The sequence below is a fragment of the Corylus avellana genome, chromosome ca10 (assembly GCF_901000735.1).
Source record: "Corylus avellana chromosome ca10, CavTom2PMs-1.0".
Lineage (NCBI taxonomy): Eukaryota > Viridiplantae > Streptophyta > Magnoliopsida > Fagales > Betulaceae > Corylus > Corylus avellana.
In genome coordinates, this window is record NC_081550.1 from 3,614,465 (window position 1) to 3,626,414 (window position 11,950).

Genomic DNA, 11,950 nt, shown 5'->3' on the forward strand with positions numbered 1-11,950 from the left:
ACACATTCCTAAAGTTCAATCTCAATGTCAGACCTCCACCATCTAGATTGATGGGGTGTATTAAACCTACTCAAATTCAAACTCCTAAAGACAACACAAATGATAATAAGCATCAAGAATAAGACTTATGATAGAACTCTAGTATTCTTCTATAGTGTTTAAACTTGCATTGTATTGTAGAGTTTAAGTTAGTAATGACTTGTAATTCATTCTTTGCTATATATAGGCTTGTACCCAAGTGGGACTTTAAGATGGTTGGAGGTGGCAGGTGTGTCTTTGGTGGGGAATTGTTTATGAGACATAAATGCACAACTTTGGCACAACTTTTTTCTTTATGTGGTCATTAAAAAAAAAAAAAAAAATTAAAATAAAATTATGAAGCATTAACATCCTATATGGTCCTTTTTTTATTTGGTTTTTTTTTTTTAATTTTTTTTTAATTTATTTATTTTTTTTAAATATGGTCTTTTTCTTCATAATAATGACCATTTTTATGAAGAAAAATACAATATATATATATATATATATATATATATATATACCGAATTAAAAAATGACCACATAGGATATTATTGTTTCAGAATTTTTTTATATTTTATATTTTGTTTAAAAAAAAAAGAAAAGAAAAAAGTTGGGCTAAAGTTGTGCAAAAAAGTTGTGCCTTTATCATTTCTCATTGTTTATTGTCAATTGACTTGTTCGCAGCCGGCATCATGGTGAAGTCCGGTATGAGCACACCCCCTCCCCTGGGATCACAAGTGGATCCCCACCCTCAACGGGTGGAAGTAGTCATTATTCATAGGGTTAAGAATATGTGGTATTAACTCTTTTACTATCATATGTGTACTAAGATAATGTGAAGCTTATTTATTTGAGAGAATCAAAACAATTAGTACTCTTAGCATTTCTGTTTGTTTTACTTATCAATACATATATACAAACAGTGCTGCATTGGTTGATGCAGGTAGCATTACACAAAAAAAAAAAAACTCTATATTAGTCATACTTATTTTGTAAATTTAAGAAAAAAAATATGATTTTTTAAGTAAATCAATTTTAAAATTTTCAAATAAAAACAAGAAGCAGAAAGGTAAAAAAGAACATGCCATGTTTCTTAAGGAACCCAAAACACAAAACACATTCTAAAACACAAAAGTTATTTTTATCTTTAACAATCCAACCAAGACATTAATTTCCTCCAAACTGGTATTAAGGAAATATTCTCAAACCTATCTAAAATAGTGCAAAGTGTCTATAAATATTTAAAATGCATATTGAATTTAGTCTAAGTTAATAAACTGTTATTAATGACATTAATAATTTAATGTATCTTTTAAATGTTTATAAACACTTGGCACTATTTTAGATAGGTTGGAGTAGGGCTGTAAATAAACCCGTTCGTTCAACAACCTGTTCAGTTTAACTCAACTCGAACTCGAACTCGAGCTCGATACTATAAAAGCCCGCTCGATTAGTAAATGATACATACCCGACTTACTCGAGAAAACACGATAAGGACTCGCAAGCTCAGCTTGTTTAAAGTTTGACTGGTTTGTTTGCCCGACTCGTTAACTTGTTCATATATACATACACAAATATATATTAATTTATTATTAAAAATTAGTTATATAAATTTAAGTATGTATATTAGTAATTAAGTAATATATGTAATATAAATTACTTAATATTTATATTTATATTATAAATAAATTTTTAGAGGTTGTTTTAAAATTCGGGCTTGAACTCTGCTAAGATCATACATTAAAGTATTTAATAGCTTAGCTCGAGCTCGAGTTAAGCCCGACTCAACTCAAATAATATTCTCAACGAACTCGAGCTTGTCCGAATTTTAAACGAGCCGAACCTAAACACACATTTCATAGCTCGGCTCGAACTCGAACTCGACTCAAATAAGCATCTTCATAAACGAGCCAGTCTTGAAATCCTAAAGTTTGACTCATCTCGGCTAGATTACAGCCCTAGGTTGGAGGATATTTTATTCAGATTAGTTTGAAGGAAATTTTTGTCAATCCAAAAATAAAAAGATATAAAAAACACAGTAACAAAATATATATATATATATATATATATTTTTTTTTTTTTTCAAATTCCAAAAAGTAAAAAAAAGAAAAAGAAAAAAGAAAAAGAGATGGTAGAATAGACAAAGTCCTAAACCCCCCTACGGAGAGAAAAAATTAGGGTTTTTGCTCTTCAAGCTCGAGAGAGAGTGTGTGTATCTTTCAATGGGGTCGCTGTTGAAATTCGAAGAAGATGAAGAAGAAGAAGAAGCGAGATACCATGATCAACAGCAGGAGAGGTCGAGGTCGTTGTTATCACCATCATCGTCATCCTCATCTTCATACAGTCAGAAACTGGTGCCCTGGTTGAGCTGGGACGAGTGGCTCTTCGTCGAGCACTCTCTCTTCTTGGACTCCCCAGACTCCGTAGCCTCGGCACTTAAAAGAGTAAACAGTCACTCTGAACCCTTGAACACTCTGTTTCTCTTTGTTTCCACGGAAAAACGTTTTCCTGGGTAACTGTAAATTTATAGTCGTACATGTCGAATAGTCAGCAAAACAACTGAAGATAATGTTTTTGTCTATGCAAGAGTGTGAGAAGATATTACATTCTTTGATTAGTATGCTTGTTTCTGCGGAAATCACTATTCTCGGGACCAAAAAGAAAAATTTCCAGTGAAAATATGGAATTTCAGGAAACTATGTAGGGGAAATAAGAAAGAAGCTAAATTAAATTTAGGAGAGGATGGTTTTGAATCCTATCTTTTTGTTGCTATTGCTTTTGTGAAATGAGTAATTTATTTTAAATAGTCAAACAGCAAACGTCCTCAATTCACAGTTCTGAATAACTCTATTTTTTTAAATTTTTTTTTATTGTGGCGCTTCAGATTTTGGCATGGCAAAGTAGAGGATGTCTTCCAGTGGCAATCGAAGTAACGGCTTCGATTATTGAAATTCATCAAAGAGATCCTCACTTTAGGTAACCTTATTATACACGAACTCACAAACTGAGGCTCTGTTTAATTAATTCATGTACTTTGTTCTTCTTTTAGGTAAACAAAAATTAATTTTTAAAATGTAAGCTGAAATGATGCAGAAAAATGCACTTATGTGGGTTAATATTTGAAATTTGATAAAATATTAAAAAAAAAAAAAAATCAACCTCAAGGAGTTTGTTTGAGTGGTAAGTCACTTGGCCTTGGTGCCTCATGAAAAATCAGGTCTAAGGTTTGAATTCTCCTTGAGTGAGAACAATTAATGGGGGCCACGTCCGCGAGCAAAAGCCCAAGCTTTACCTAACTTGTGTGGAGGGGATCCTTTGCACGGTGCCTCGGGGATCTAATCGGGCGAAGCCATATACCGGTTATCAAAAAAAATCTTTGAAATTTGATAAAAAAAATTATGGGTTAAGTAAGAGAGTGAACTTGGGGATTTTGTTTTTGTGTGTATTTTTCTTCTTTTTGAAGTTGTCACCTGCAGGTTTGCTAGGGTGAAATATTATCTTTCATATATGTTCTATGCTATGGCCACAATTTAATGAATTCCTTATTGGTTTTCTTGTTTATCTTTGGATGATTGTAGAAAGGACCAATTAGATGGTGCTTCAATTAATTGTAGAGCAGATCAAACCAATGATGCTTCACTCTCAGAGGAAATGTTGGCGATGTTGTATTGCATGGCAATTATAAGGTAAGGTTCCTTTTTTTATTTTTTATATATATAAATATATTCATCTACTCATTTTTTCCTTACGGGGAGAAGGTGTGGGAGTGAGTTATTTGTGAAGCAAAATTCATTCACAACAAAAAGACACACTCTCTCTCTGGATTCAATAGTCACGTCTTGCTTCTCTCATACTCACCACATTAGTCGGACTTTTTGTGCTGTTCTGAAAAAAAGAGTGTTGATGAGATGTAGGAAGGAAAACAGAACTCGCTAAAGAGCCAAGGGGTGATAATGTTGAGATAAGTGGCTAAAGGATATCAATTGAGATTAGGATGTTGATTTATTGAAGAAGTATCTGCTTTGTGAAGCAATATGACATTTCTGGGATGACAGAACCTTCTGCGAAGATGATGAATAGTGATTAGGTGCAGCCAGATTTTGGCTTCTATATTGTACCTGTGATGTTCGCTGGTGCCATTAAGGCATTAAGGATAATTTTTAGGAGGGTCAGTGGCAACAGAGCGGGACATGTTGGGAAATATTGGAACATCATAACCATGGGAATATCAATACATAAACAATTCGATTAAGAAGATTAATTTTCTTCAATAATAATAACAATGGCTAAAGCATGTTAACTATGGGAAAGAGGGTTTTATGAGCCTCTAACACTTTGTGTCCTAAATCCCACAGAAAAAAATAAAAGTGGAAGTCGCTAGTTGCAGAAAAGAAAAAGCAGATGGATTAAGACAGATATCGATAGAAAAAGTTGAATATGGTACAACATGGAGAAAGTATGAAGCGGAGTGACTTGACTAGGATTATGCCTCATGAGGTAGAGGTCACTAGTTTGAATATTTCTCTTCCTGTCCCCTTTGAAATATTCTCACCATAGATTGTTTCATGACATTTACCCCAACATGCCAAAGACAAAGTATAAAAAGGGACCTTTTCCCAGATATGTTTTTCTATCTCCAGGAACATGAATATATCACTTTATAGCAATCTTCATGCTCTACCACTTTGTTTTGACAAGTAAAGTAGTTCATTAAAATAGCGCAAATGGCACAACTCAAATACACAGTGTGTGACAAGAGAAAGCACCTAGCCAAGTCAAAAATGAGAAAAGATAGTACAAAATTCTACAAAGTTAGATCTATTGAGAAAAGGGTTTGTAGAGATCCATTCAAACAAAGATTTGAGAAAACAAAGTTGTAGGTCCAAACTCGTCTTCTCGCAATCTTCAAAATTTCGAGCATTCTTTTCCCTCCAAATGCACCATTTGTAGCCACCCCCATTTATATGGAGGGGTGGTCATGCGGCCACCCCTCATCTGTTTAGTGGGGAGGCTGCGTGGCCACCCTTGCCCTGTTCAAAGGGTTGGCCCTGCCTTTGTGTCATTTTTTTTTTTTTTAAAATGAGGGCGATTTGGTAACTCACAAGCATGTGCTAACGTTTTCCATCCCAAATAACGACCAATTGTAACATAGGGGACAACTTGAAACATTGTGATAGTTTATAGGTCCGAGTTATAGTTTAGAGGTCAACTTAAGAATGTGGTGGTAGTTTAGGGAGAGAAACTCTCCTAAAACTGTAATTTATCTTTATCATGCTTAGGAAATTCTTTTCCCAGTAGAACTTGAAGAGATAAAACAAAAATAGGGATATAAAAGAAGAATACACCTTTATACAGGTTCCACTTTGAACACAAACTAATATAATCAAATAATCCATCTATGCATTGAATAGGCTTAAAACCATGTCAATGAACTATTGAGGGGTGAAATAAAAGTCAATCAGGCACACGCTGATTACCTTCCAACCTGAAAGGTTTTCACAGAGTTAGCTATTAATGATTTTCACTCATATTTGCTGCTCAAACTTGTATGGTAGTCATGCTTATGAGTAGGGTTCATTTGTTGCTTCTTTATGTGCATGCACATTACAGAAATTTCACATATGGCTCTTGTTTCTGAAGGCTTGTGAACGGTGTTGTGGAGAAGACACGTAAAAAAACAGAGGCTTCAATTGCTGTGGCAGCTGGTGCAATTGGTATTCCAAGAATGTTGATTGATATTCGTCATGGTAGGCAACTTCAACTATTTATTTTTAACATGGGTCTATCATTATTTGTTTACCAAGTTTTTGTTTTTGTTATGATTAATTCTTTACTAGTCCATAGTCTATGTTACCACACGGCAGCCCTACTCACATAGGATTCAGTACTGATTATTTTGAGTACCAATGCAATATGATGCTGATGGACTGTGAGACCTGTGGTTTTCACTCCCATTATTTTCATGCCAACTTTATTCTTGGTATTTCCTGGGTTTGGTTAGATAAAGAACTAATTTTATTTGTCTTTCTTATAATTGCTATCTAGAGGGATCTCACCGTGAACTTCCTGCGCTTAAGATAGTTCGTAGGGCCTCAGTTAAGGTATGTTTCATTCTTGTTAATTCTAATAATTAATTTGAGCATTCACTTTCTTCTGATTCCTCTTCGAATTACTTTGGTGATTAGTGTTGTATGTATCTAGAATTACTGTCTCGATTATTCTCTGCTCCTTTGCTATTAGATAATTGGACCAAAGTGTTTTCCTAGGCTTGCTTTGGTTTTTGAGAAGATTAAAATTTTCATGTGGGGAAAAACAATGTTGTGCATGTTACAGGAATATAGTAATTTACTGACAAATTGTCTGCAATCCAATAAAATAGTAAAAAGTGCCTACTTTTTTACCTTCTTGGAAGGCCTAAATTTAGAAGACAGGAATGACATAGTGTGAGTTTCTCAATTATGTAACCTCCAATGATATGAATATCGTGAAATTCTGCATCATTAGTATGGACATGTTTTCTGCTTCCATGTCCCATGATAACAGGCATATGGAAAACATCTAGTAGTTGAAATTAACAAGGTTGGAGGACATTTTAGCCAAGTTTGATCTGACCTGTGCCACAGGTTATACCAGAAATCACATCATATACTTTTTTCTTTTTCATTTTTTTTTTTTTTTGTTAAGTACAGGAACTATCTTGTGTGTTCAAAACAAATTTTGAAGGATGACTATTTTTCCAATTTCCATTGATTAGTTCCCTAACATATTTACTATCTCATTAAATATATCTAGTGAGGCCTTTTATGACAGAACAAGTAATCAGTTAAGCATACCAAAGCCTTCCATAATTTCCCCCCCAAAGAAACTTAGAAAAGGAAATCAAACGGAGGCGTTCTCTTTTTATTGTAGCAGGTTTTGCTTTTAATAGAATAGTATTCTAAAGAGTTCATAGTCTTAAAATTTTGTAAGGTGGAAAAATCAGCTCCAAAAGCTTAAATCTCAAAATGCAAGAAGATACTGCGTGGTTGAGGTGGGTTGACTTAAAATCCTCAAAAATATGTAATGATGCACATCTAAAGAACTGGAAATTAGTGGAACCTGCTAAGTTATTGGTTGAATTCCTTTTTGTTTAATTATGAATGGAATTCTTGATTTTTTGGGTTCAGCAGTTTATTGATTTAATTTTCAGTCCCGCATTCTGGTTCTTGAGGAATTCCAGGTTTAGAGGAATTATATTGTACTGAAGACTTTAGATCAGGCTCAAGCTTTTTTGAATGGCTGACCAGTTGTTTATAAATAAACGATTGGTTATTCCAGGCCGTTCTTGCTGTGAATGAGGAAGATCAAACATTTTGTACAGAACCTAATGTCAATGTTGAGCATGATGGTTCAGAAAGTCCTACAATTTCATAACTCTTTTCTTTCTTCCTGATTTCACTGCTTGATCAGAAAATTACATTTTTCCATAGTTCAAGGATTTAGAATAGAATAACTGTGTGGAAGCAATATGTGGCTGTTGTGTGTTCCGTCTTAATTAAAACCTGCTTCTTGATTCACCTATAGTGAGAAATATGTAAATGTATGTGTGTTTGGGGTTGACCATTTTCATAAGAATTGCAACTTCTGATTGATGATTCCAGGCACTTGATTGGTTGAAATCCTATTATTGGGAGCCTCAGAAGAAAGCAATACCATTTCGAGGTGATGAAACTGCTAGCATTGGAGAAGAAATCAGATCTAAACTCTGTGAATTAGCTTTCACCCTGAAAGTTTACCAAAGTCCCCAATGTGTTTCTTCATCAGAAAAGGGAAAACGTGAGCTGAAACTTTCTTTCTTTTCTTATTTTCTGTTAGTTATGCTGTGATAATAATGTGATACTAATCTTTTTAGTTGATGCAATTGGAAAGGATTTAGAGAGGGAGGATTGTTATATGATATTGCCTCTATGGCATGTGTAGCTTTGCATGCATGGTATAGCTATATTCTTATGAATTTAACTTTGTTGTTTCGCCAATGAAAAATATGACCCCCCACCCAAAAAGAAGAGATTGTCACAGTTACCATTTATTGGTTCTTGCTTTTTGTACATTTCTCAATATTCAATTTATATTCATATGATAGGGTCCTATTTCCTTTTTTTTTTGGGTTAAGTTATTGGGTTACATGATAATATTCCTATTTAAAAAATTATACTCCCCTATTTTATAATTTGGTATTATGGATCAGGGAAAAGATTTGGTGTAGTTCAATTTGGTTGTTACAATATTAAAAAGTTAAGAGTTTATTTTAGCAAGTTCAGAAGTTTAAGGTCTTTCATTACTTTTTGCGGGGAGATTGACTCCTTAAGACAGAAATTTTGCAGAAAGTAGTCGATGATATATTTGGGTTAGGAATTTGTTCCGCAACTGCAAGGGAAAGTGAAAAAAGTAATGATTATCAAGTGTTTTGCACTTTTGCTAAAATACCATATGTATACTGCTAAGCTGTTGGTTCTTTATCATGGTCTTCATGTATGCATTCTGCATAAATCATATGCTTATAATTGATTGGACACATTTTGGTTATGTAACTTATAACACTCACTAGTCCTCTAGGATATTATGATTCTATCATTTTTCACTCTTTCATAGGTAGCAGACATCGTAAATTACTTTGTGGGCGTAATAAATTTTTCTCACTTGTGGGTAGCAAGCACCAATCACCCAAATCTGGAGGTAAGATCAATTGTGCTGATAATTTTTGATCTGGTAGATGTTGAATATGTTGGTAACTTTTGTACACTATTAGAGAATTTTTTTTTTTAAAAATGCAAAATAAAAAATAAATTGAGTTAACAAACAATTAGAATGCACTCTATTTGTTTGGATGTAAGTCTTGCGATGACAAGGATATAGAGTTTGTCATGCACCATTTAACCTGGATACTAAGTGATGCAATAGAGTAGATTAAAGGGGTACAAAAAGGAAAACTTGAGTAAATCTAAATGTAACTATTTTAAATTGTTAGCGTGAGTTGCATATAAAATAAGTAGAGAGTTACAAGTTGTTAATATGAACAAAAATGTCATTACATTAAAGAGTATGTATACAGCTATCAAATTTGGCGGATAGAATCAATTCTATGAATTACGTGCATGGACCATGTTGTCTAAGTTACATGCTAATGTTAAGAGTTGTTTATTGATGAACCTTGTTTATTCTCATACGATTTGCCATTGCATGAATCTTGTTTGACTATTTACTCCAAATAATGGATAATACAGTAGAAAGGATGTTAGCTCCATAAAGAATTGTTTATTGATGCATTGGATTTAACTTGATTACTTGGCCAACTTAAGATCATAGAGTGAAGCTTTTCTTATCCTAACTGGTATATCTTTTTTATTCTCTCTTTTTTATTTTTTTTCTTTTCTTTTAATTTTCATTTTTAAAATAAATTTGTTCTTAATTTATGCTAGAGATGTGCTTGCTGATGGATATATTTTCATTTTCAGTTTCTAAGAAACAGATTACCAAGAGCTTGAAAATTCTTGTTCGGTTATATTCATCTTTCTCTACGGAAGTTGTATCTATGTTGCTGGAGTTCTTGCTGAAAGCTATAAATTCATCAGACTTGGTTGATCTTCAAAAAGATTCCCAAGTTGGCCCAATTATGCACACTTTGTTGGATGATTGGAAGCTTGTTATAACAAAACTCTCAAATAAGGAACCAGAATTACTGCTGACCCTTCTTAAAGCAGTTCTTGATATGATTGAAACTCAGAAAGCCATGGAAAATGAGACAGGTAATTTCCAACTTAACCTTTGCATGACATGCTTATGAGTCACATGGGAAGGTTGTGCATAATAAAGTTACTACATATTATTCCTTCCAATTAGGAGATTTTTTTTTATTTTTTATTTTTTTTTGTATTGGAATCAAGTCCATGAATCAGACTGCAATCATGATCCCAACAGACTACTTAGCATTATTGAAATGAGAATGTTAGCATAGATTTGTGGAAATATTAAGAAAGATAAAATAAGGAATAAAGTAGAAGTGGTTCCTATTGATGAAAATAATGAGAGAGAGAATCGCCTAAGATCATTTGATAATGTACAATTGATTATTGACCGGTTAATTCTCCAATGAGAGTGATTTAATTTAAGTTGGAGTGAAAAAATTTCGAGGAAGGTCTAAAGTAGCATGGGTAGAAATGGTAAATGGGGGATATTTTAATTTAAAACGGCAAGAGAGAGCATGAATTTGGAGTTAGGATAAAATGGTGGAAATGATCACACGTGGCTGACTCTTGATCTATAGACCCAACTCCAATTTGACTTGTCAATTGAGCCCGAGACAGCCTTAGATGCATCTGTACTTGGTCAGTTTCAATGTTTAATTACACTAGTGATAGAATACATTTAATTTTCCTTGTGGAACCTAGTACATCTTCATGTTTTGGTACAGAATTTTCATTTTAATTTCACCCAATTAAGTGTCTTTCGAAATGTTCATCCATGAACTGTAAATAAAATTTTCCATGAGAACCCATGACGACCTGCTTGAGAGAACCAGTGCAGGTGCCAAAGTTCAGATTAATATAATAAATTAGGTCACTTTATGATATGATGCCTTCTAGCTTTGCATGTGCTCCAAAGATTAATATAAATTATATGTTACTTTATGTTTTTTGATATTTATGTGAATCTGTTTTTAGGAAGACATCATCAGACATCGTCAGACTATAATAGGCAAGAGATTTGCCAAATTGAGCATCTTTCATTTTTGTTTGCATGGCTTGTTGGAAGTCTCAAGGAACTAAAGCCTCGTCGCCACAAAGATTCAGCAGCTGAAATTAAAGTTTCTCCAACACAAACATTTGCGTCAAAAACAATTCTTTTAGATCTCCTGCGTAAATCTCTTCTGGTATCAGCTCCGGCCAACAAGCAGCTTCTGGATGCAGCCCTCCGTCTTGCCCACCTGATTGGAAACAGCTCTCTGATTGAGAAACTTAAAAAACTTCCTTTACTAGCTTCATCAAATCCAGAAGAAGAAATCGAAATCCCTTCTACGACTAACCTTTTTGTCCAGCACGAGGAATCCATCAGTCAAGCAGCTAAGAAGCTAGAGTTGGTCAAACTTCGCCGGTTGAAGAGCAAAGTCGTAGAGACAAGAACCGGTGCTGCAGAAAATTCAAACAGATGGGTTCTGTCAAGGTCATGGAATTCCTGCCCAATCGGTATGCTGCCTCACACTCTCGGTTCATCAGGTCGTCTTCCCGTTCTTGATTGGTCGCCAGAGTCACCAGAACGGAAAGAGAAGTGGGAATTGAACCGGTGCAGTGGCAAGAGAGAAGCCAGTTCTGGCATACAGCTGATAGACAACACAAGTGTTAAGAAGAGAAGGGAAACAATGGAGGGTCGTGAGTCAGATGCAGTGGAATGTGTCGAAGGTCACCTGATGATTGGTGGGATTTGGAAGGGAATCAGGGAAGATGAGCTACTTGCCCTAGCGTCTGAAGTAAGAATTTTAGCTTAATCTCTAGCAGTTATACATTGGCATCAAATGTTGCCTATGAAGCAGTTTTGTTTCCTGATTATTTCAACAAAGATAATAAACATGGAAGTCTTATTTTAGTACCTCAGTAGCTCAAAAAATCATCAAACGGATGGCCCACGATCGTGTGGTGGAGGAAAGTCCGGCAGGGGCGACCTGAGAACACATTTGACGCTTGTGAGCACGCCCGCATGTGATCTCCGGCCGACCCTGTAGGGCTCCTCCGCCTTTAATCTGCTAATAACAACCACTTGGTGAGGATGCCCAATGGAAATTACGTATTATACTTATAGCCTATAACACGTTAATTCAGTACAACATTGCCTAAAATGTACGACACCTTCTAAAATGTACGTTTATTTAGTTGTTAACAACAGTTCGTACAACGTT

At 34.6% G+C, this 11,950-nt stretch overlaps 1 protein-coding gene across 2 annotated transcripts; it reads left to right on the plus strand.

Moving 5' to 3' along the window:
- Window positions 1-2,188: 2,188 nt before the first annotated feature.
- LOC132164104 (uncharacterized) lies at window positions 2,189-11,643 on the plus strand. 2 transcript variants are annotated; one of them, XM_059574523.1, is made up of 9 exons: window positions 2,189-2,465; window positions 2,906-2,997; window positions 3,600-3,707; window positions 5,662-5,768; window positions 6,067-6,122; window positions 7,662-7,836; window positions 8,653-8,736; window positions 9,516-9,806; window positions 10,722-11,643. In XM_059574523.1, exons 1-9 carry the CDS (start codon window positions 2,244-2,246, stop codon window positions 11,540-11,542), a joined length of 1,956 nt encoding a protein of 651 aa, XP_059430506.1. In that variant the 5' UTR covers window positions 2,189-2,243; the 3' UTR covers window positions 11,543-11,643. The 2 variants fall into 2 exon arrangements, with proteins under 2 accessions (XP_059430506.1, XP_059430507.1); XM_059574524.1 differs by lacking the exon at window positions 8,653-8,736.
- Window positions 11,644-11,950: the final 307 nt, after the last annotated feature.